The sequence below is a fragment of the Nelumbo nucifera genome, chromosome 6, assembly GCF_055504915.1.
Source record: "Nelumbo nucifera cultivar China Antique chromosome 6, China Antique-T2T, whole genome shotgun sequence".
Lineage (NCBI taxonomy): Eukaryota > Viridiplantae > Streptophyta > Magnoliopsida > Proteales > Nelumbonaceae > Nelumbo > Nelumbo nucifera.
This window is the reverse complement of record NC_142654.1, coordinates 54,211,142-54,236,623: the sequence shown is the minus strand read 5'-3', so window position 1 is coordinate 54,236,623 and position 25,482 is coordinate 54,211,142. Positions and strand designations below refer to the sequence as shown.

Genomic DNA, 25,482 nt, shown 5'->3' with positions numbered 1-25,482 from the left:
CTTGAAAGAAGGGGAATTTTGGTAATTTTGAGAGAAGGGGTATTTTGGTAATTCAAGTACCCTGATCAAGGGTATTTTGGTAATTTTGGAATGAGGGGTATTTTTGGGAATTAGGCCAAGGGTAATTTGGGAATGTAGAGGAAGGGATATTTTTAGGAAATTTGGCTTTGAAGGGTATTTTGGAAATTTGGTCAAGGGCATTTTGGGGGTTTAGAATGAAGGAGTATTTTCAGGAATTTAGGGTATGAGAGGAATTTTTGGTGACTTGGAAAGATAGTAGTTTTGGGCATTTGGGAATTAGGTCAAGGGGTATTTGGTAATTTGTCAAGGGTATTTTGGTAATTTGGACAAGAGGTGGGGTTCATAATGGTTTATCAATGTTTGAGGGTGAATTGGGGGTTTAGATAAGGAATGAGCAAAAATCGGGTGCTGGCACCGAGGGTAAAAGTAAAGCCTTGCAATGTGGCCTTCCATCAACAACTCATTCTCTTTTCCATCGAATGATGTTTTATTACTATGAAAATTGTGGCCTTCATGCAAAAATTGACGATGCCCCATATAAGGGTTGAAATGAATCGAGCCTTTCATGAGTTATTCAAGCTCAACCATGTTTAGAGAATTGGACCAGGCATAGAACCGGAGAAGGGAGAGGTTCACGGGTCAAAGGTTCAACCAGGGTCGAACCGTGATGATGTGGCATATACATATATATACTACGGATCATATAACTATTATATAATACATTTTGTACCTTTTAATATATTTAAATATGATAGGTAGATGGTGATTTTTCAATTTTAAAAGTAAATGACTAGGGTTTAAGTTTCTTAATTTATATTTTCTTTAAAATACGTGTATAATAAAGTAATATGTACAAGAAAGAGTCATTACTTAACACAAGTAATGAGGTGGACTAATAGTAATTAAGTGATATATTGAAATAAGAGGTCATGGTTTCAACTCTTACTAAACACATTTTAAAATTTCAATTGATTAAGGGACCTAGGCGATTTCACAAAACTGGGACCAATTCACCAGTTTTTCGATTAAACCAGCCAATCAACTAGTTTTCAATGATTTTTTATCAAGTGTGGTTATTAGGGCATGATCGAACCAGTCAAGGTCATAAGTCACGATTCAACCAGTTCGACTAGTCGATTCGGTCCAATTTTCTAAACATTGAGCTCAACTTGTGAAAAGCTCGATTCAGCTCGGTTTTAACCAAGCTTTGAGCCAAGCTTGAGTCTAGAATATAGGTTTGTTTGCTAATCAAGTCAAGCTCGAGCCTAGCGAAGCTTGAGCCGTGAGGCTTGTGAACTTAATCGAACCTAATATATATATATAATAAATCATTTTTATTTTTTATATATAAGAATAAATAATTCTTATAATTCTTATTTTTATATGTAAAGTAAAACAATTTTATATATATAATAAGTTTTAAATATAATAATTTTATTTTTATATCTATTATAATAGTTACAACATCTAAACTTAGGATTTTATATTATTGAGAGGAATTACAAATACGCCCTCATATGGGTGCCCAAATACAAAAGAACAAAAAGAAAAAAAGATAAGAATACCCTTATATCCAAACAATCTCAACACTCCCCCTTAAGCTGACCATATATGTCGGTCATGCCCAACTTGTTTAAGTTCTTGGCAAACTTTGGATGATGAAGGCCTTTAGTGAAACAATCAGACAATTGGTCTTCTAACCTTACAAAGGGTAGGAAAATTTCTCTACTTTCTATCATTTCTCTTATAAAATGTCTATAAACTTCAATATATTTTATATGGTCGTGTTGTACAGGATTGTGGGCAATGTTTATAACTGCTTGATTGTCGCAATAGAGTCTCATTGGAGTATCAACTTGGATGACTATCTTAGTCAATAGGGCCTTCAACTAGAGTAATTTTGACACTCCATGGCCATTGCCCTATATTCTGCCTCAACTCTAGAACAAACAACAAGTAGCTATATTATTGAGAGAAATTACAAATACACCTTCATATGGGTGCCCAAATACAAAAGAACAAAAAAAAAGATAATAATACCCTTATATCTAAACAATTTCAATACTCCCCCTCAAGCTGAGCATATATGTCAATCATGCCCAACTTGTTTAAGTTCTTGGCAAACTTTGGATGATGAAGGCCTTTAGTGAAACAATCAACCAATTGGTCTTTTAATCTTACAAAGGGCAGGCAAATTTCTCCACTTGCTATCATTTCTCTTATAAAATGTCTATCAACTTCAATATGTTTTATACGGTCACGTTGCACAGGATTGTGGGCAATGTTTATAGCTGCTTGATTGTCACAATAAAGTCTCATTGGAGTATCAACTTGGATTCCTATCTCGGCCAATAGGGCCTTCAACTAGAGTAATTTTGATACTCCATGGCCATTGCCCTATATTCTGCCTTAACACTAGATCGAACAACAACTGATTGTTTCAATGTTTCTTGCTTTTCCATAAAATAGCATTACCTCCAACTAAGGCACGATAACTGGACGTAGATCTTCTGTCATCAATAAACCTTGTCCAGTCTGCATCTATATAGGCCTCAACCTTTAGATGCCAATGATTGGAGTACAACATCCTTTTACTAGGACATTCCTTCAAATAGTCTAGGATTCTATTAACAACCTTCATGTGGGAGATTTTAGGCTCATGCATATATTAATTGACCACCCTTACTGCATATGATGTGTCAAGTCTAGTCGAATAGAGATAAAAAAAGATGGTCAACCATTTTTTGAAAGATCCCTTTGTCTAAAAGAATATATCCTTCAATAGTACTCAACTTGTGATTGGGATCAATTAGAGTTTCTGTAAACTTGCATCGCAATTTCCTAATTCATGGAGAAAATTAAGAACATACTTTCTTTAACAAAGGAATATTCCCTACTTGGATCTTGCAACTTCAATTTCAAGAAAGTACTTGAGATCACCAGGATCCTTAATCTCAAATTTTGAAATAAGAAATGACTTTAGTTGAGAGATACTTGAGATGGCATCCCAAATCAAACAATGCCATCAACATAGTTAATCGACCATTGACCTTCCTTATGAATAAGGTGTGGTTAATCTGAGACTTAGAGAATCCAATATTCAAAACAACATTTCTAAATTTGTCAAACTAGGCACTAGAAGATTGCTTGAGGCCATACAAAGAATTCCTCGAACGACAAACTTTTCCTTCATTGTTAGGGAAGCTTACCCCAGGAGGTAAGTCCATATACACTTCTTGCAGATCTCCATTAAAAAAAATGCATTTTTCACATCCATATGATATAAAGGTCAAAATAAATGGGCAATAAGTGACATAATTACACGAATAGAGTTCATCTTAGCAATAGGAGCAAAAGTTTCTAGATCGAATTCCTTGCAAGGATTTCTGCATATAAAACAAAAAAGGTATAATAAGTGACATAATTACACGAATAGAGTTCATCTTAGCAATATGAGCAAAAATTTCTAGATCGAATTCCTTGCAAGGATTTCTGCATATAAAACAAAAAAGGTACAAGGATAGCGGGTCCCCTTGTCTAATCCCCTTAGTGGGTTTAAATTCCTCAATTGCAGTCTCATTAATGTGTAAGCGATATAAGATTGTTTTGATGCATTCCACAACCCATAAAATCCATCTTTCGTGAAATCCACATTTTTTAAGAATTTTCTTTATGAACTCTCATTCAAGTTTATCATAAGCCTTTTCCATATCAATCTTACAGACCATAGATCTTGTCTTTCTTTTCTTTCTTTCTCATGGTATGTATCATTTCATGGGCAATAAGAATATTGGCATTTATATGACGATTTGGAATAAAAGCACTTTGGTATGAAAAATGATCGAGTCCATCAAGTGTTTAATTCTATTTACAAGGATATTAGAGATGATTTTATACATAAACATTGCAAAGACTAATTGGTCTATAATCATTTACATTTTCCAGGTTTTTATTCTTTGGGATTAAGGTAATGTATGTTTGACTTACGGTCCCACATAACTTCCTATCATGGAAAAAAGATTTTACCACATTACAAATAGAATCCCCAATTATGTTCCAAAATTTCTTAAAGAAAATAAGATCAAAGCACTTCAAATATTTCTTCATTTATAACATCTCTAATGATTTGATTGTTTTGTTCCTCAGTAATACAGTCCTCAATGTCATTGATGAAATCATCAATACCATGTGTGCCCTGGAATTAAAACGATCTTTGTATTTCTCCATGAAACATTCTGCTAACTCAATTTTGTTTTGGATCCACACCCCATCATCATTCTTAACTCCCTTAATTCTATTTGTATACCTTCCTATAGTGGCCATGGAGTGAAAAAATTGTTATTTTTATCACCTAACATTTTCCATTCCAAACGGGATCTCTGAGCCCAAAAGGCCTCCTCATAGGCTAGAATTTTGTCTAGTTGTTTTTGCAGTGCAGCTTCCAAATTGAGAGATGGGACGCCATTTGGGTCATTGTTAATAGCTTTTTGGACTTGTTCTGTTCTGTTCAAAAGCTTCTTTTTCTTTTCAAAAATATTACCAAAAGTTTCCTTATTCCAACTTTTAAGTTCTGTCTCCAAATTATTCCTTTTTTTTTTTTTTTACATACCGTAGCTCTTGATCAGTTTACCTCCACATTCCATGCATTTTCCAGTATATTGGAGATGTTTAGGTGGATGCACCACATTGATTTGATTCAAATCTGAACGGTCGGGGGCCATTCATCCTAGCAAATCAATTTCCCAAGATATTTGAGCAACCCAAAATTACCAAAGCATATGAGAAAAGGAGAAACTAATGGCTGAATCCAGATTAGAAGCTAACAGCAGTTTCTGAATTTGTGGCTTCTATTTTTTTTTTTTTTATCCAGCTGCTGTTTTAAAACCTCTGCAATTAGTAGTTTCATTTTTTCTGTCTGGGAAATTATTAGTTCAGTCAGCTATTATTTTTCTGTGTTTCTATTTATTGAGTTTTTATTTTTCTGGTTTTTATTTCAAGGAGTTTCTAGGATTCAGACGGTGGAAATCAATACACTCTGGCATTACAGACAGTGGAGAGAGTACCTGTTCTGTTTTTGAAAATTTTATGTTGCCTTCGATCAGGGTACCACCAATAACTCTAGCTTCGGAAACATTCAAGAGCAAAGAAAGAAAAATAATAAGAAAAAGCTAGGTTGGAAACAAGATTTGAAGAAGAATAAACGAATGAGAGAAGAATAAGAATCAAAATTGGTTGCACAAATCGTTCAAAATAGGTTGCGTGAAATCACTGGTGGTCTGTCCGGTTGAACTAGACAAATCAAAATAACGGGAGTTTTGCTGTTACTTTGAAGTCAGTTTGAAGAGGCCGAGGGGGTTCATGTGATGCAAGTTCAATTTCTACCGGCATTCAAAGAATGATGACACCGGGGCATACCTGAAAAGGGCCAAGCCAAAGCGTTATAGGTACACAGATGGCTTGAGCATGCCGATGGAAAGGAAGCAGGACACTATGCTGAATCCTGTATCTGGACCAAGGTAGAGGAGCTCTGCCTTGCTGATGGAGGAAAACCTTCTCAAGAAGTGAAACCCATGGTGAAGGAATTAGAGAAATTGGTCTCAGTTGCAGTTGCAGGAAAAAATAAGCAGTTGAGGAAAGATATGTTCTTTGATGAATCTACCCTTGTCAAGTGGTGGAAAAAACAGGACCCCCAGATCAGGTCGGTAGCTCCCATTATTGCAGGACTCGTGGACATCAAGGAAAAGATCTCCCTTCTGCCAGTTAGGTCAGTTAGTTGTTGTACAACCATTGAAGCCAATTTATGTTCAGGTTAAATTTTTGTTCAGATAGAGACTGCTAAACTCATGTTACTACTGTATCACTTTAAATCTTTGATCTGAACCTTCTACTGTATCACTGATAAATTGGTATGTTTTAATTCTATGTGACCAAAGGAGCTAGTTCTGAAATGTTGGAGGGAGGCTTCATAGAATCATAACAAAATAATGGGGATAAGCTGCAACAATCTAGAGCAACATCGACAATGTTGAGCAATTTCTTTCCAATTTTTATCAGCAACTTTAAAATATTAACTACCACGCTTTGTGGGTTTGAATACTATACATTATCAAAAAAAGAAAAAAAAAAAAAAAAGCTGTACATTAGATTCTACTTGAACTCAACTGCTTTCAGTTAGCCTTGAGATACAAAAGCCCATGCTCTGTAGTCTGTACGATAAAATATAAATACTTTGAAACTAGGCCGATGACAGTGCTACTGGAAGGCACCATTTTCAAAATTCCATGCAACAATCTGTTCTTTTTCCTAGAACAGACACCAAATGCATACATAATTCAAGAATGGAGCCAATTGAACGGTGTGCTACTGGAAGGCACCATTTTCAAATTTCAGTCAACATGGGTCACATATTTGGAGAGTCAGATCCATATATACCTTTCTTGCTGGATATAAGGCAGTTTCTATACTACCATTCTGTCATCTGTCTTTGATGCAGCTGCTTCTTTCAATTTCTCTAATTGTTTCCGGAGATATGCCTGCCTTAGTTTCTCCCTACGAGCTGTGGCTTGCTCTTGCCTATGCAACTTGAGCGCGGACACCTTTTCTCTTGCTTTATTTGCCTCCTCATGAACCTCCCTGGGAGAGAACCATAAGTAAATTGTTAGAGAGAAATACATGATGTCAGTCATTGGGACTTCAAAGGGACTGTTACATCCACACAAATAGGTTAGAGTAAAAGATGAATGTTGTATTGGAGGATGTTTTAGTTATAAATTGATATTAAAGACCCATGCAAATGAAATATTTCATTTGATTTTTATAGCATGCAAAGTGTGCCATCATGTGCTGTTATGCAAGTTTAACATATCTAAAATATCCATCTTAGGACCTACGAGTCTATCACAAATAGCATATTTAAAATGAAGTGACTTTTGATTAAAAAAAAGTAATTTCTTGTCTTGTTGAAATGGATCCATTTTAGTTTGATGACATTAAGTTAAAGAAAGCATTGGTGACTGCTATTCATATCCATCCATATTCAACTAATGCTGACATAGTATATACTTTATATCAAGAAACCATACCTTACAAAGCGCTTGTGTTCATCATTGTCTACTGTGCTAGCTGTCCGCCCAGGTCCTAAAGTTTTTGTGTTGAGCAGATAAGAAGCATCATTGTTGTCATCTTCATTCTCTATTGATACCCCAGGAGAAGCATCATGTGTCTGCAGTTGCTGTGACTCTTCCTGCACAAGGCTCTTGCGGAAAAAATCCACACAATACTTTTCCTTTTCTTCCTCATCTGAGAGCTCTCCCCTTGCAAGCTTTTCATATAGCTCAGCTTTCCTCTCTAATGCTGCATAGCTAGCTGATCCATCATTTACTGCTTTTAGCTCAAGCTTATCCCTGGAATTATTTAGCAGAAAAAATCACTTTATAATGACCAAGATTCAATTCAGTGGATGATAGAACATGTTCTATCATAATAAATGAAACATGTTTCATCATTTATTCAGTCTGTTGATTTTTTTTTTTTTTTGAGAAAGAGGTAAGGTATTGTATTGAAAATTTACTGTAAAGAACAAAAAACATATGTCTGTCCAGTATTCTCCATGTACAGCCAGCAACTATACATAGAAGCCACCCAAAAAAACTAGTCTCTCAAGACCAAATACAAGAGACAATCAGACTCTGATATTAAATAAACAGTGTGCCATAATCAAAATACTAATGATATTGGATGTGTTTGAAGGAAACCTTGGGAGACAGCCAAGAATGCAGAGTAGCCATAGCCCAAACCCCCACATCATCTAAAGAACACAACTTTCCTTCAAAAATCCTCCCATTTCTTTCTGCCCACAGAACCCAACACACTACATGAAGAATAGCACTCCGAAGCACCTTGCCCCTACCACTTAAGCCCAGAAACTTCCAGGAAAATAGCAAATCGGGCAGAGAGCTCGGCAAACACCAGTTGACACTCAGCAGGGAACAGAAATGACTGAAAAGTTATGAGCAGCCTTACAGCGAATGAAAAGGTGATCAACAGACTCAACTTCCTTGTCACACATGACACAGATTAAAGAGTCCAGCACTAAACCTCTCTTGTTCAGCTGATGTGAGGGAGCAATACCTCTTTCCATGGAAAATCCTGAGAGCCACCAGCAGACAGCTTCTTATAAAAGGACTTCACAGAGAAAATGCCATCACTAGACCATTTCTAGACCCTTTGAATCTTGCTGATTTGGTTGTGGATGTTGTGTCCGAAGTAGCTAGAACAGAACTAGCAGGTCTGAAATAGTGAAATCTCCCAATCATTGAGTTGTCTCCTGAATTTAGGACACCATGTCCCTGTACTCCCACACCACTCAAACTGATCTGCCACCATCACATCCCTATCCTCAGCTATAAGAAACAGTGAAGGAAAGACTTCCATTAAAGCCAAACTGTTACACCAAGGGTCTTTCCAGAATCTTATCCTGCTACCATTCCCTACTTTCAGCCAAACTCCTTGAATGAAAATTGGAAAAAAACCTTCTCAATCCCTTTCCAGACTGAACAACCAACAGAAGAGGGAGTAGGCCCTTGGTCCCAACTCCCAACCACTGTTTCTTGTATCAAATTTCTCCACAATCAGCTGCCTCCACAAGCTTTAGGCGTTGTAAATAACAGAACATGTTTGTTTGACCAGTAAAAGAATAGAGATTTATTAATGACAAATTTCGAATAAAATGTACAGAAAAAATATATATGATGTGGAGAGAATGAGAAGGCTAGTGCTAACACCACACCATATACTAACATACCAAAAAGGCTACAAGCTATAATTTTGTTTTATATAAACTGTTGTGATAATTCTCTTCCCAGCTGTTTCTAGATTCTTGAAAGGAAACACAAAAATATAGAACTAGGAGGACAGAGGCACCAAGCCCCAGTTTTACTACATTTTTTGTGTGGAGAGCTTCCCTAATTGGCCTGTCCCAGGCCTTGAACTGGAGATTCTAAGGCAGGTTCTTTAGGGTGGTTCCCTAATTGAGCTGATTGGGAGATAGGAGTCCCTCTTACAAGAATATACTGGCTATATTAGGTTTTAGCTAGCTATAATTGGAATAGCTTGTTCTCAAACATGGACTATGTAGCCCTAGGAATATCTCTATTTGATCTCAAATGGATGAATGACATGCAATCTCTCTGTGTCTACTGACAGAGTCAACAAATTTACAAACCATGAAAATTGTTCTGTTGATTTGATGTCTAAGAATCTACCAGGAGAATTGAAGATTGCACAGCCAGACTTTGTTTCACTCTCACAATCAATTTAGTTTTACCAAGATATTCACAAAGTGACATGCAATTTAGTGATTGAAAATTCCCATGCAATTTGTGAAGCCAAAGTCACAGGTACTCTCATTACTCCAAAGCATTTGATCTTTACTCTTTACCCCTTATGAGGATTAGGAATGCCATATTCTAACATTGATGTTTGCAATTTTTTGAAGTGAAGTCACAGGTACCTTCATGACCAGTTTTTATATTTCATATACTCCTCATAAACTACAAAGCATTTGGTCTTTACTCCTTACCTCTTATGAGGATTAGGCATGCCATATGCTAACACTGATGTCTGTAATTTGCGAAGCAAAGTCACAGGTACCTTCAGTTTTTATATTTCATGTTCTCCTCATAACTCCAATGCATTTGGCCTTTACCCCTTATGAGGATTAGGCAATGCCATATGCTAACATTGATGTCTGCAACAGGCTACCCTGCATTCCCTTTTTTAAATCATTGGTTGCCTCATATTCTTTGGATCAACTCATATTTATAGGAGTACAACAGAAACTGCCTGTTGTGACTTGTTCAAGTAGTGAAGCTCTAGATATAAGACCCTCCTAAAATACTGGAGCTCCTCTACTAATCTGCTTCAGCCAGATACTCTATTTTGTGATTAAAGGAAATAAGAAATGCATCTACAAGACCATAAATCATCCATACAGATGGATTATCATTTTTTGGATCATTTCTTGATTTATGCGTGTCATTTTGGTTCTTGAGAAGTGGCACGAATAAATTATCTGCTACCTATCTGGTGCATTTGCTCCACGAATTTCTGATAAAGCCCCTAGACAAGAACTTGGTTTTGTAGGAGGAAAGCAGTAGGCATTATACCGGAACCTAATGTTTGAGAAAGGATGGAGATCCTCACAGTACCTCAAGATAGAAAAATCTAGACATAAAGGTGGCACATTTTTTGGCCTATTTACCTTTAGGGCCCATTTGGTTCATGGGAATAGGGGTCTGGAATCGGGATCAGAATGACCCATTCTGATACCAATTGTTTGGTTGGGCAGAATCAGAATCCCATTCCCATTCCTGGTGGAATGGCATTCCCCTATTCGAGGGAATCCTTTGAGAATGAGATCCCATTTGATTCCAACTCCGAACCAAAGAAGCTATGGGATCAGACCATTCCAATTCCGCTTCCAAAGGATTCAGATTCCGATTCCAGTTACCAGACGGACCCTTAATTTTCTTTATGTATTCCTGTTCTTCCAAGGGAATCTACTCTAGTTTCTTCATTTTTCCATAGTTAACATATGAGACCAAAATGGATTTTGGTTGTTGCTAAAATTCCTTCAGCTGCCTGTATGCATTTGGAGTATAGGTGTCCAAGAACTGCTCCTACTAAATAGAATTTTCTGACTCGAGCTATCAAATGATCAATATTTTCAATTATAAACGGACGAATAAAACACAAAATCTAGGCGGAATTCTAGCAAATTGCTTATTTAAGAAAAAATTGCAAGAGAATATAACCACCCACTAAAAGTAATTGAAGGAAAATCAAAAGAGGGAGACAGAAAGAGAGCTTACTTATTAGCTCGGGACTCAACGCCGGAATTCTTCTGTGCGAAGACATCATAGGGGACGATCTTTTTCTTGGCGCGGTGGAATTCGACGTCCGCGGCTAATTCCTTGGCTTTCTTGGCCTCTTCCTGGGTCTTGTAAAGCTGGGCCTTGAGCTCAAGGATGGAGGAGGCTCCCACACCTTCGATGGCCTTGTGTTTCTTTGGCATCACAGAAGATTCCGTTAGCCATCCCAGTGATTCCACCACCCTCTTATTCCTCCCCTCTTCCACCATCCTTCTCTCCTTCTTCTTCTTCGAATTAATTGATTTGATTATTGTCTCTTCAAAAATCTCCGTATGTAGATTATATGTAGAAGGAGAACTGGGGAAGACGACAGATTCGATTATTGCCTCTTCAAAACAAATCTCTCTGTATCTCTGTGCAGGAGAACTGGGGAAGACAGAGACGAGAGATTTTGTTTAGGGCAACTGGAGAAGCCCAAATACGAAGATTTTGTGTAGGGCAAATCTAAAGCTATGACCAGAGTTAAAATAGGGGTGTAAACGGTATTTGAAATTCCGATTTCGAATTAGATATTGGGATAAATATGAGCAACTTTTGAGCTCAATCATTGTAAAGGTGAGCATTCGATTTATTCGGTTAAAAACTGAATCGAATAAATCGAAATTTTAAAAATCGAATTAAAGAAACAAAAATCGAACTAAAAAATAAAAATTGAATCGAAATCGAAATTTAGAAAAAACAAAATAACCAAAATCAAAATTTTTTGTTCAATTTTTGGTTATTTCAGTTAAAATCGAATTTTAATAATATATACTCTATTATATATATTATAATATACATTATGAAATCAAATTTTAGTATATTATATATTAATATATAAATATATAATATATTATATATTATATGTTACATATTATATATTACATATTACATATAATAATAAAAAGTTTGATTAATTCGGTTAATCGAAATTCTAATTCCAAAAATCGAAAAATCGGACCGATTTAACCAAAAACCGAAAAAGTCGAATTGAAAAAACCGAAACCAAAATTTTTGGTTCGGTTATTCGGTTTTTAACCAAATAATGCTCACCCCTACTAATATCAATAAAAGTAATCATTTTAATATAATTTATAAAATGCATTAACTTTTTAAAAAATATATCAAATAAAGGTAGAAACACTCATCATCTTTTTTCTCTTCCAAACCACTTCCACCCCATCCCCATGAACCTCAATGACCACTATTCATTAGTGCCACCGCCACCTCCGGCAATGTCTCCGCCCAATGTTGCTGCCTCTGCCCACCTCCACCCTTGCCCTGCGAACCGACCAGGGCTCATCGTATCAATAATCCCGCTATCCTCCAGTGTTCCCTTAGTCGTAGTTCTCAAGTCCATATATCCTTTTATGTTCCCTCTTCCTTAGTTGTGCTCATAAATGATGTTCACATCAGGTTCCTTCTTTCCTCCTTTCCTCTTGTTCTTGTTTACCAAGGATCTTACTTCTTACAATATTGTAAATGTTGAATCTTTTTTATTACATTTTCATGGTGGAAAAGCTTTGCTATGTACTTAAAAATAGACACATATTTATAAAAAAAGGGGGCTTGGGTAGAGGCGAAGGTGGGCGGAGGCATTATCGGAGGTTGATGGAGGCGGCGGTTGTGCTGATGGATGGTGGTCATTGAGGTTCATGGGGTTGGGGCGGAAGTGGTTTGGAGGAAGAAGATGAACAGTGTTTCTACCCTTATTTGATATATTTTTTAAAAAGTTAACCTATTTTAGAAATTATATTAAAAGGATTACTTTTATTGATATTAGGGCTCAAAAGTTGCCCTTATCAACTATAATCCCTTTGATATTTGACATAATTGAATCGAATTCAGATAATTCAAATATTTAATCAATTGAATTCGGGTATCCTATTCAAACTGAATAGTTTATTTGATTTGAATTCGGATATGACCTAATTCGATTCGATAAATATCTGAATTCGATCGATTATTTAATTCTTGTATAATATGTAGAATATTTTATATAATTTATATATAATAATTAAGTTATATAAGTAATTTATATATATTCATATACTTTATATCAATAAAATATTTATTTTATATTTATTAATTATCTAAAATAATTAATTAATTAAATTTAAATAGAATCTAATATTCAAATATTTAATTAGATTTGAATTCATATATTAATTTTCAACATCCGTCGGATATCGAATCAAATTCGGATATTGCCTTATCTGATTCGAATTTGATCTATTTACACCCCTAAGTTAAATGTTGAAGTCTTTGTAGCGTTCAATTCTCTCTTTAATCTTCGGCGTTTAATGTACGAATCATATCGATCCTTTAGCAAACTGACAAGTGACAATCGATTATAAGATCTACTGCTGGTTGTAGCGGGGATTTGGGATTGCAAGGGGTAGGATGATCATTTATCTGGAAAATTTGGAGGTTGGGTGTATTCTTTTTTGTTCCAGCCCCAACTAACAACCCCGCATGAAATATGGGATGGACTTGGGTGTTGAAAACACTACGTCTAGAGAAGCTGTCTTGGCCTGGACATATTGTAGGTTAAGGGTATTTTTAGGTTTTGTTTGGCGGTACTTTGTACTTTGTGCTTTCAATAGTACGTCGTATAGTTTTGATTTCATGTTTTTATATGTGTATGTATATCATGTGGCACCAAGTGACATTTGCATGTAAATTAATAATATGTAAATGTCACGTGGAATTATATATGAATGTCATGTGACATTTAAATATGAATTATTAATATGTACATGCCACATGACAGTTTGTATAGATGTCACGTAGCATTTGGAGAATGATATTACATGCCACGGGAATACAATTATCGTTAATTATGTTCAAATGCCATATTGTCACAGGGCTAGTTGTTGATGATGCTGCTCGATCCGAGGTGGTTCTAGAACTGAGGTCGTAGTCATATAATCCTTGCCAACTGGGTGGAGCCAAGGTGGAAGGACAAAGCCATGCTCCAAGATCTGAAACCAAGAAAACAGTCAGAGGCCTGAGGAATTATCCCCAAGTAGATACTCCAATGCTCAAGTTAGTAGAAAAGGGTGGCCAGTCAGGCCGAGCAGTTGGAGAGCAATGCTGGTCCAAACAGAGTAACAGTATGGGAGTTTAAGAGTTGGATCTTTTACCTTGAATAGGAGGTACATTTTTATAGCCAAAGATCCGTGTCCTGACCGGATGAGGCTTTCGGGGTTGTTGGGATGAGGTTAATTGCCGAGGTCCTCGGGATAACACCTAATCCCCAGCGGAGTTGTCCCCATCCGTACGATGATCTCCTATCTTGGTCACGCTTATCCACTTGACGCGGTGTTGACGTGGCCGAGGAGATAAGGTATGCTTGCGGAGGTGACGCAGTGCTGTCGTGGCCGGGGAGATAAGGCGACCACGTGGCACCCAGGGCCAGCTCAACCATAACCCGAACACCACTCCCCCAGTTCTGAAGTTGATGAGTGAAGTGCTTGGCCGCGGTGTGGTGTAGGAGAGTTCTTCAATCCTCGACTGAGGAACTTGAAGTTGAAATTCGGTTAAGCACTTGATCTGGACCGTGCGACTCAAGGTTGAACTGGTTTATCTGGACGGATCGTCCGGTTCAACGCAAATCCCGTCTCCAAAACGGGTTGTCAGAGGCGTTTTTCGCTTCTTGAGGCTTTGCGCGTACGGAGAGAGGTAGTGCCGATTGGTCCTTCCGAGCTTGTCAGAGTGGCGTTTGATCCACATTGTTGATCCAGTTTTGATCTGAAGCTTTGGGGATCCTATAAATAGGGGGAAGAGCATTTCCCCTTTGTCATTTGTGAAGGAAGTCACTAAAAGAGCTCGGCAAGGAGTAGTCTTCGGTGCTCGGTGTTTGCTTCAGTTCCGCGACCTTTAGCCTACAAAGATTTGATAATATGTCTTCCTCGCCTTTCCGTTCTTCTTCCCCTTTTGCTTCCTCTTCTTCTGACTTCATTGCATCTTCTAATTTTGAGTCCGAGCCAGGGTCTTTCACCGAGGCCTCCACTCTTGACGTTCCCAAGGCTGAGGGTCGGGGGGACAAGGCCAAGGACTTCGAGGGAGTAGAACCTGAGAGGGTTGCCGAGGCCAAAGTGGCTGAGGCGGGGCCGTCAACTGTAGAGGTCTAGCTTCCTGTGCGGGCTGGCCGCTGATTTGGGACCACTCTGTGCAATCTTACTCCCGGGGATATGGCTCAGATCCGGGCTTTGTACTGCATCCCCGAGGAATTTGAACTCAGGTGTTCGAGGGTTGGAGAGAGGCCCACAGATGCTCGGCTGGATGAGATTTGTGTATATGAAAAGAGTCTGGAGTTCGGGTTGAGGTTCCCATTGCACAAGGGGGTTGTCGGGGTGCTTCAGTGGTACCAGGTACTGTTGATGCAGCTGATGTCGACTCATTTATCCATGATGTCAAGCTTACCTTGGGAATTGTCACCTATTTTCTCCAACTGAAGCATCACCAATAGGGGTACTACTACTTCTTGGCTAGGAAACGCATCAAGGTGCTGGTCGGGACCCCGTCCTCGGTGAAACACTAGAAGGAGAGATTCTTCCTTGTACGTTGTCTTGGGGGCTCACCTCTTCCAGCCGAGCTCCAGAAGCCGAGGACGAAGGTGTCGCAGCCCAATTAGGCCAGGCTTATCGAGGAGGAGAGGGCGGCGATAGGCGTGATAGAGGAGATCAACATGAAATGGTACACGTCCTTCTTGATATTGATCTGCATCGGGCTGATGAGAGAAGAGGCTGGTCTGTTTCATCGCTTTGCTTCTCTGTTTTCCGATCTCTTCTTTTCGAGTTTATGACTTGTACTGATTAGGTGCTTATTCTGGTGCAGGTGTTGAGATGGCAAGCGAGGATGAGAGTTGAGCAAGACAGGCGTGGCCGAGGTGTTCAAGGGGCCCAACCTTGACCCGAAGTGGTGCTGCTGAGGTCGACTAAGAGGACTCCCTGTCTACAGAAGAGAGCGAGGCAGCGGGGTGAGGAAGAAGAGGTTGTGGTGGTTGACCCGGACGAGGGCACCCAGGTCGTTTACTGTTGAACCACCTGTGCCTTCTCTTGAATCTCCCCCACAATTAAAACTAAAGCCCTTACTGGACTCCCTTAAGTATGTGTTTTTAGGACCCGGCCAAACACTGTCGGTGATCATAGCCATAGACTTAACCCCTAGATAGGAAGAGAAATTGGTCGAGGTATTAAAGGAGTATAGGGGTGTCATTGGTTGGTCAGTAGCTGGTCTGAAGGGGATTAGTATATCCATTTGTTTGCACCATATTTACATAGAGGAGGGTGCCAAACCAAGTAGAGAGATGCAAAGACGGTTGAACCCGAATATGAGAGAGGTGGTTAAGCAAGAAGTATTTAAGTGGTTGGATGTGAGTATTATCTATCCAATTTCAGATAGCAGTTGGGTAAGTCCTACGAGAATGGTGCCTAAGAAAGCTGGACTCACCGTGGTCACTAATGATCAAGGTGAAGTAATCCCTACTTGACTTACCACGGGATGGCGTCTAGCTGAAGACACTAAACTTAGCACTGGTTGGGAGGCAACCCAACGTAGTTTTCAGTTATTTTTGTTTTTAGGATTATAGTTTTTGTTTCTTTTCTTGATTCAAGACCAATTGGCAGATCTTGAACCCCTTGGGAAAACCCTCTTGATTGTTCCCTTTGGCCCAAGTCCCTTTGCAACATTCTAATCATGCCATTAGGGACAATGGCACTTAAGTTGAGGGGTGAGGAAAGAGAGAGAAAAATTGAAAAAAAAAGTAATAAGAGTTAAGCCTTTAGAAATTCAGAACTAAAAATTTTACTAAGAAATTTTTAAGTTTTTCCATTAAAAGAGATTCCCAAATAGAAAAAATTAAGAAAACTAATAGAAGAATATTGAATTTTTTAGAAATTGGTAGCAAGTGATAGGAGTCAACAGTGGTCTTATTTGAATATTGTCGAAACCATTTAGAAAGTGGAAAATACTCCCAAGTTTGCCCCTAGCAGGATAAGAAGAGAAAGATTGAGAAATTAGACAAAAAATCTTCAAGTCATTAGAGACAGTGGACTACCTTGAACAGTGTTTCCAAAAAAAAAAGAAAGAACAAAAGGTCAATGGGCACCCTGGACTTAGTAACCGGGTCTCTTCACCTAAGTCAAGTGTCGAGATTCGCGTCAAATGGTGGACGATAACAATAAAAATAAGTGTGCGTCTCAAAATTCAAGGGTAGAAATCCATTGTCAGAAATGGTAAGAAGAATACCTATCCAATTTTGGAATCAATCTCAGATTTTCTTGACAAACTGCAAATGGAAGAGTATACAAGATTTTTAAGCTAAGTTTTTGAAATATTCAAAGCAAGACACTTTTACCCCTTAAACCCAATACTGATCTATACAAAGTTTTAGAATTCTGGAATCAGGACACTTAGCTGATTTTGTCAAGGATGATCTTGCTATGGGAATGACTTCTTTTTATACTTAGTAGGATTTTAAGGCTGCATTGCTAAGGGACTAGCAATGATCAAGTTGGGGGGTGTGATAACTTTGTATTTTGATGCCTTAAGGGCATCATTTCAGGGGTATTTTAGACCTTATACTAGCTAATCTGTACCCTTTATTGGTTAAATTCAATATTATGACCTTTGAGGGTCCCTATGTAAATTCTGGGTAAAAATTGGGAAAATTACAGAGTTTCCTACAGATTTTGGGAAGCTGGTGCGAATTCTAGTTGAGAGTGGGGGTGTTCGTATGAAAACTGAGCACAAGAGGGTGCCTCTTATCTGCTCCCAGATAGGCACCTTTCCTGTGAAATAACTCTCTCTTTGAAGCCCTAGGCGCCCCCTTCATCTCTTTATCTCCTAGCCGCCCCTAGATCTAAAAATCCCCACCTTTTGCTGCAACCTCTCTCTAATCTCAACCATCCAAGCCTTAGTAGCCCCTTATATCCTTAGATCTCTCCCTAGACAGCATCCTAGCCTTACACGTCACTCCTTAAACCTTAACCAATCACCTTAGGGTGCCACATCACACCAACCAATCACATTTCTCCAGCTCTATTAGCCCAAATATGCTCCCTCCATTCTGAGCACCCAAATCTCAACCCTACATAATATTGGGCACCCTCTCCTTCTCTTCTCAGCCTTAGGATCACCTTAGAACAATCCTAACACTCCATTCTCAATCCTAGGGCACCCATATTTCTACAAAAACCCAACTGCTGCCCCTCTCTTTCTCTCTAATCTTGAACCTATCCTTCCTTCTCTATAAAAAGGACCCAAGGGGTCCTGAGAAGGGATTGGATTCTGCCCCTAGGTAAGACGGAAGGTTGTTCTTGAGAAGTTTAAGGGTAGAGGAAGAGGAGAACGCATAGGCAAGAGGAGGGGTTCCTGCTTGCAGTTCACCTAGCCACTACTGCCACCTATGGATCCGGATCCTAACCAGTTTCCCATAGTTTTAGATTTACTTTTTATGCGTGTTTTTATTTTATGTTCTTTAATTTCCAAATTTTATTTTATTTTTGCAATTCATTTTATCAATTTAATTTTTTTCTTCCTTTCTGCAGATCTGAAATTTGGCCAGGTAAGATGGAAGGTCGAGCTCAAGGAGTTCAAGGGTCAAATGATCGATTTGGAGATTGATATCTCTGACCAAGTTGCAGATTTTTTATTTAGTTTTTTTTTGTTATTTATTTATTTTTCTGCAATTTTTACTTTCAGCATTGTTATAATTTTATTTTGATGGATTCCAGTTCAGTTAATTAAATTTTGTGTTTCTGCAATCTATAATCTTGTTATTTTGTCCGGATTGAAGTATGCAACAAATTTTCCCTCGCTTCCCTATGGATACAACCCCTTTCTCACCACTAACTGTGTTTTGTAGTTATTTTGAGAATTGGAAAATTTATAAATATTGAAACTGGTATTCCGAAGTGGTTAAGGACATGCTTTCGGACACACCAAGTTTTTGGCACCGTTGCCGAGGAAGCAATGGAGAAAAAAATTTTATTTGCTTTGTTTGGATTTGTTTCATTATTTCTTTTTTTTTATTTTCGTTTGATTACTTGATCTGTAATCTCATTTTAATTCTTATTTCTCTTTGATTTTGCAGGATGTAATAGCAAAAGGTGGGGTACTGGAGCATTGTCGTACTGCTAAAGTAATGTTTTTGAATTCTTAGTTAATTATTTTTTTTCTTGATTTATTTATTTTTTTGGATTATTTTTTGTTTTGTTCTTAGATCTATTTTTTTAGGATTGTTAGGTTCTATTTTTTTCTTTATTTTCATATTAGAAACTCACTCCATTTCTTTGATTTTTATTGCCGCATATTCTTATTTTTTTTATTTATTTTTCTGTTTAATCCTTAGAGTAGCAATCTCCCTTATTAGTATCTATTTTTGTAGTTGTTAATTCTTTTTTTATCATAATTAATCCTTTTATTTTCTGTTTGTTGTAATTATTTGTTGCTTTACTTAATTGCCCCTTTAATTAATTAGTTATTTAATTGAGTAATTAATTGTTAATTAGGAAATTATTCAAAATTTCGAATTTGAGTTTAAATTTCAAAATTTGAATTTTAATTTGAATCTGAAGTTGAATTTGAATTTGAATTTAAATTTCAAATTTTAAATTTCAATATTTGAATTTAAAAAAAAATTAATATTTTAAATTTTTTTGCATTTGCATTCCAACATATAGGGTTTGATATATTCTATAGCATCCATCATATTGGCTTATTTAATTGCTGAAATCATCTTGTTAGTTGTTAATGTGTTAGGGTTTTTCATTTTTTTAATTGCTCTCTTTGCTGAATTAATTTATTTTATTATTTTATTGCTGAATTGCATATTAGAGATAACTATTCATGCATTGTAATTAGTTGCACTTATTTTGTTTATTGTGTTTTTCAGTTAATCCATTTAAGGGAAGTCCAATTTAAATAAGATAAGGTGAGGATTTCATCACCCGTCTTTGGCCCAAAAACCACCACCCTTTCACGTGCGATTCACCCTAAACCTTAATTTAAAATTTCAATAGCAAGATCCTTTAGGAGGCCCCACACATTTGGTTCACAAGTATGCTGAATTTTAGGGAACCTTGTAATTACTTTCCATAACTGGCAGTTGGTGTCTAAGGAAAGAGGTTAACCAGTTAAGCCTAAGTGGGTTTTGTGGTTACTTAATTAGGTCCTTGCAAGAGCAAGGGGAGCCTCCCACATCCCCACCTCTTACATGGCTAACCAAAGGAAGTGGTGTAATTCCAAGTGAACCTAAGAGGATTCATATTGGTTGAACCACTAGTTTAGGAAACCTTAGTTCAGCCCGTAGGTTGTGTGTTTGAATTGCTTGCATTTGAAAAAAAAGGTTAAAACAAAATAAAATAAAATGAATTCAATAGCGGAGTTTGGGGAATGAGAAACTATTTTCAACCTAAGCCACGAATAGATTAGAACCATGTGTCTCAACAACTGGATAAGATTAATGGAATGACCCAAAGACTTGACCAATTCCTTGCATTTCGTCAACAATTTAGCCCATTCCCAACCTTGTCATCCTGCCCAACATGTTCCATCAGTGCAAGCCCAGCCCATCATGTTAGCCAGTGCCATGTGGCGGGCCCATGTCAACCAGTCATTCCAGAGCAAGTACATGCAGTTAACAGATTTTTCCAACACAATGCTAACCCATCCTTTGGTCCATATAACCCTGGGTGGAAAAACCCGCCCAATTTCGCTTATTGGGTCCAAGCCCAAGAAACCACACTACTAGATGAGCACTCTCAATGGCCAGAAGCCCAGATTCACTGTGAGCTCCCCTCAGCCTTATCAAACCGATTCACTTGAGGATATGTTTCTGCAGCTCCAACAGCTGATCTTAGCTCAGCAACAGTCAATCCTAAGATTAAAGAGCCAAGTAATTTAGCTCATGGAAGCTAACCTGTAGTGGGAGAATGATTCAATGCTTAGTTAGCCAGTTGTCGACCCCAGAAACGAATCCCTAGGTCCTTCCCCAATACCAAGATCTTACAACCTCTAATGTCCCATACTTAGAAAATGCTGAAGAAATCTCAGCTCTTCAAAGGAAAGGAAAGTTTGAAGAGTTGTGTGAGTCCTAGAGTCCTTCTGCATACCCAGAACAGAATAGGAATTGTTGTATGATAGATGTAAAGTGAAACCCCAGAGAAAACAATCTGGTCACAGTAGATGACCTGACGGAAGAAGGTAATGCCTTCAAAAAGTCTCCTCACCCATTTCAATCTTGGCCTACTGTTGAACCTCTACCAGAACTAATGTGTAAACCACTTGTGCCATCTCTTGAATCTTCCCCACAACTGGAACTAAAACCCTTACTGGACTCCCTTAAGTATGTGTTTTTAGGACCTGACCAAACACTGCCGAAGATCATAGTTGCGGAGTTAACCCCTAGACAGGAAGAGAAACTGATCGAGGTATTAAAGGAGTATAGGGGTGTCATTGGTTGGTCAATAGTTGATCTGAAGGGGATTATTCTGTCCATTTGTGTGCACCATATTTACATAGAGGAGGGTGCCAAACCAAGTAGGGAGATGCAAAGAAGGTTGAACCTAAATATGAGAGAGGTGGTCAAGCAAAAAGTAGTTAAGTGGTTGGATGCAGGTATTATCTACCCAGTTTCAGATAGCAGTTAGGTAAGTCATACACAAGCGGTGCCTAAGAAAGCTGGACTCATCGTGGTCACTAATGATCAAGGTGAAGTAATCCTTACCCGACTTACCAAGGGATGGTGAGTGTGCATCGACTTTAGGAAACTCAATGCAGTCACGAAAAATACTACTTTCCTTTGCCCTTCATTGACCAAATTCTGGAAAAACTTGCCAGGCAAAAATATTTCTGCTTCTTAGATGGGTATTCTAGATAAAACCAAGAATCCATTTACCTCGAAGACCAAGAGAAAACTAATTTTATGCCCTTATGAAACATGCGCCTTCTGACGTATGTCGTTTGGACTATGTAATGCATTGGCAACCTTTTAGAGGTGTATGACGACAATTTTTTCGGAAATGGTGGGTGATTTCCAAGAAATATTTGTGGATGATTTTTTTGTCTTTGGGGATTCCTTCGAAATATGTCTCGAACACTTATGAAAATTTCTTCAACGATGTATCGAGACAAACTTGGTCCTCAATTGGGAGAAGAGCCATTTTATAGTCAAAGAAGGCATTGTTTTAGGTCACATAGTTTCCGAATAGGGTATTGAGGTTGATAAAGCAAAAATTGACCTAATCTCTAAACTTCCACCCCCCACTTCTATCAAGCAAATCCATTCTTTTCTTGGACATGCCGGCTTCTACCGACGATTTATTAAGGACTACTCCCAGATCTCTAGGCCATTATGCAACCTTCTAGCTAAAGATGACCTATTCAGTATTGATGAAGCATGTTTTAAGGCTTTCGAGTACCTGAAAGAGGCACTGACCAAGGCTCCAATTCTGCAACCTCCCGACTGGTCTTTGCCCTTTGAAATCATGTGTAATGCCTCTGACTATTCCATCGGATATGTTTTGGGACAAATGGTGAATAAATGTCCTATGGTAATCTATTATGCAAGCCATACCCTCTCGGAAGCCCAATTGAATTATACCATCACAGAGAAAGAACTGTCAGCTATTGTATTTGCTTTGAAAGAATTCTGCCCTTACCTATTAGGCACTAAGGTTGTTGTATACTCCGATCACAGGGCCCTAAGACATTTGCGGTCAAAGAAAGAGGCCAAACCAAGGCTCAACAGATGGATCCTTCTATTGCAAGAAATTGACCTTTAGATTCAAGACAAAAAGGGGTTTGAAAATGTGGTAGCTGACCATTTGTCCCGAATTCAAATTGAGAAAAGGCATCTTCAACTTTTGTCACACTCTCGCTTGTGGGGGCACTTTTCGAGAAAGAAAACTGCGGCCAAGGTACTGTAGAGTGGTTTTTACTGGCCGAGTTTATTTAAGGATGGCCATGTCTTTGGCCAAAATTGCCTAAGATGCCAATCTGTCAGGAATATGTCCCATAGAGACATGATGCCACTTAACCCTATTCTAACTATAGAAATCTTTGATGTGTGGGGTATTCATTTCATCCATTCCTGCCATCATCTGGTCACAAATACATCTTGGTGGCCGTTGATTATGTATCAAAATGGATTGAGGCAGTGGCAACTTGAACCAATGATCACAAAGTCGTCATGAAATTTTTTCAAAAAAATATTTTCCCTAGGTTTGGGTGTCCACGGGCAATCATCAGTGATGGGGAATCGCACTTCACTAATACGCAATTCCGTGCTTGGCTCTGCAAATATGGAATCACCCATAAGATAGGAACCCCATACCATCTCCAAACAAATGGTCAAGTGGAAGTGTCAAATAGGAAAATTAAAAGTATTCTGCAAAAGTCCATTAGGCCCGACCGAAAAGATTGGTCCGACAAACTGGACGATGCACTTTGGGCTTATCGGACTACCTACAAAACTCTCATTGAAATGTCTCTTTATAGGCTGGTTTTTGGTAAAGCATGTCACCTTTCCGTCGAATTAGAACATCAGGCTTATTGGGCCATAAGAAAGTTAAATCTAGATTTAGGCCAAGCTGGATCCCACCGAGCCCTACAATTAAGTGAACTAAAGGAATTGCACAATGAGGTCTACGAAAGCTCGCGCATTTATAAAGCCAAAACAAAAGCCTCCCATGATAAAAACATTTCAAGAAAAACTTTTGAACCGAATCAAAAGGTCTGGAATTTTAATTCTACACTGTGTTTGTTCCTTGGTAAATTAAGGTCTAGGTGGGACAGGCCATTTATTGTGGAAAAAGTGTTTCCGTATGGTGTAGTTAAAATTGTTGATCCAAAGAATGGAAGCACATTCAAAGTCATTTGTCAAAGACTTAAACCAAAAGTGGAAGGTGATGAATGATGATTTGGCCCAACCTAGCGAAAAGGGGACACGTTGACACGACCTGACTAAGAGATGACAACTCAGCCTGGCATGCCTAGTTCGCAACAATTGAGCTTGTGTATTCAATCACCTCGGCACAAGGGTCACCTCGGTGTGGAGTTACCTTGGCATTGAGGCACCTCGGCATTCAATCCAGTTCGGAACTAAAAAACTGAAGTATCAGCTCGGGGATACCAACCAGGACCGCCACGTAACGATCCCGGAAGTCTCTCCAGCAGGCTTCGAACCTCACGGGATCACGCCGCATAACGGCAGGCCTAATCTTCTCCCCGCCCGGATCGGGCAGAATTGATAATCTTTATTAATTGATGCGTTACCCCCAGATTAAAGCGGAAATGGATCCCCTTAGGACGAAGATCCCGGAACCGATCTGTAAAACCCGCGAGGGCTCAACTATATAAAGGCACCAACCCCAATGACACAAGGTACGCGTGATTTTTCTACTCTCTAGCTCTCAAAGCTTTCAGCTCGCATCACAGTATACTAACTTAAGCATCAGAGTGATCTTGTCGGGTTATCCACCCCGGGTTCTCTGATTTGCTGTCTTGCAAATTCGCCTAGCTCGCTGCTCGACTAGAAGCTAGATCATCCTCTAACAGGGAGTAGTCAGATCGCGCTACATCAATTGGTGTCGTCTATGGGAAATCGATCGAAAAGTCATCTTCTTCTTTACAGTCATCAACCTTATTCTTACATCAATGGCATCAATCACGCCAGACAAAGCAGCGAGATGAACGTCTCCGGGGGACAACCCCAACTCCCTTCAGTGTGCATCGGCCAGTTCACCATCACGCTTACTACGGCTGGGATTCCAACGCTGACCATGCCACCAAACACCACATAGGTGAATGCCCCACTTCCCCTAGTGGTAGGCGCAACCTTTTCTGAGCCTTTTGTGGTTCCCCCGGAGTTGGACAGTCCCAATTTGACGACCTGGTGCAGTGTGTCCAGGCCATCCAGGTCCAAATGCAGCAAGTTCAACAAATCCAATAGTGCCACTAGTACCTCTTCTACTAGCAGTACCAGCAGTAGTTCCCTCCACTGCCGCGAAACCAACAACCGGTTCCACCTCGTCACCCAGGGGCCCAGCAGAATCAGAATCAACCTCCCGTGAACCAGGATATTATTCGATCTCCCCACTGAGGTGAAGAGACTTCCAAGTCCCAATTCCTCCCAGGAGTCAGGTCTCACCCCACGGGAGAAGAGACGATCAGATTACTCCACCCACCTCGCAAGGGAACCTCGAAAATAGGTCCGGGGATTCTTAGCCTAACAGGGTCAATCTTCCTCGGCATTTGCAGCGAGAAGACGGGTCGCTTGTAGGTAACCAGTTCGGGGTCCGAACTCAAGGTAGGGCCTCTCCGTCCATGATAGCCAGCCCCACAACCCCTTGAGAAACTAGGAGCTACCTCGCGGCAGAATGGTACCGGAGCATACCAAGATCAGCAGCACCAATGCCGAACTGGTAAAGAGGCAACAACGGAGGCGTCGCAAGGCATGTCGTACTTCAGCTCAGAACAGCCAGCCAGTGAGACCGAACCATCAAGAAGGACAGGCTAAAGGTAAGAAGGAGGCGAGCTCGAT

At 39.0% G+C, this 25,482-nt stretch overlaps 1 protein-coding gene across 1 annotated transcript; it reads right to left on the bottom strand.

The window, feature by feature from the left end:
* Nucleotides 1-6,046: 6,046 nt before the first annotated feature.
* LOC104602059 (uncharacterized protein At4g18257) lies at nt 6,047-11,503 on the bottom strand. The gene is made up of 3 exons (XM_010265628.3): nt 10,893-11,503; nt 7,104-7,424; nt 6,047-6,654 (listed from the first exon to the last, which is right to left on the bottom strand). The coding sequence occupies exons 1-3, from the start codon at nt 11,159-11,161 to the stop codon at nt 6,480-6,482; spliced, it is 765 nt and encodes a 254-aa protein (XP_010263930.1). The 5' UTR covers nt 11,162-11,503; the 3' UTR covers nt 6,047-6,479.
* Nucleotides 11,504-25,482: the final 13,979 nt, after the last annotated feature.

Excerpts from the sequence above, each read along its gene's own strand:
- LOC104602059 (XM_010265628.3), bottom strand. The coding sequence starts at position 11,161 with ATGGTGGAAGAGGGGAGGAATAAGAGGGTGGTGGAATCACTGGGATGG. Across the intron at positions 7,425-10,892 it reads GTTGAGTCCCGAGCTAATAA|GGATAAGCTTGAGCTAAAAG; the intron begins GTAAGCTCTCTT and ends AAATAATTCCAG. Across the intron at positions 6,655-7,103 it reads GAACACAAGCGCTTTGTAAG|GGAGGTTCATGAGGAGGCAA; the intron begins GTATGGTTTCTT and ends GTTCTCTCCCAG.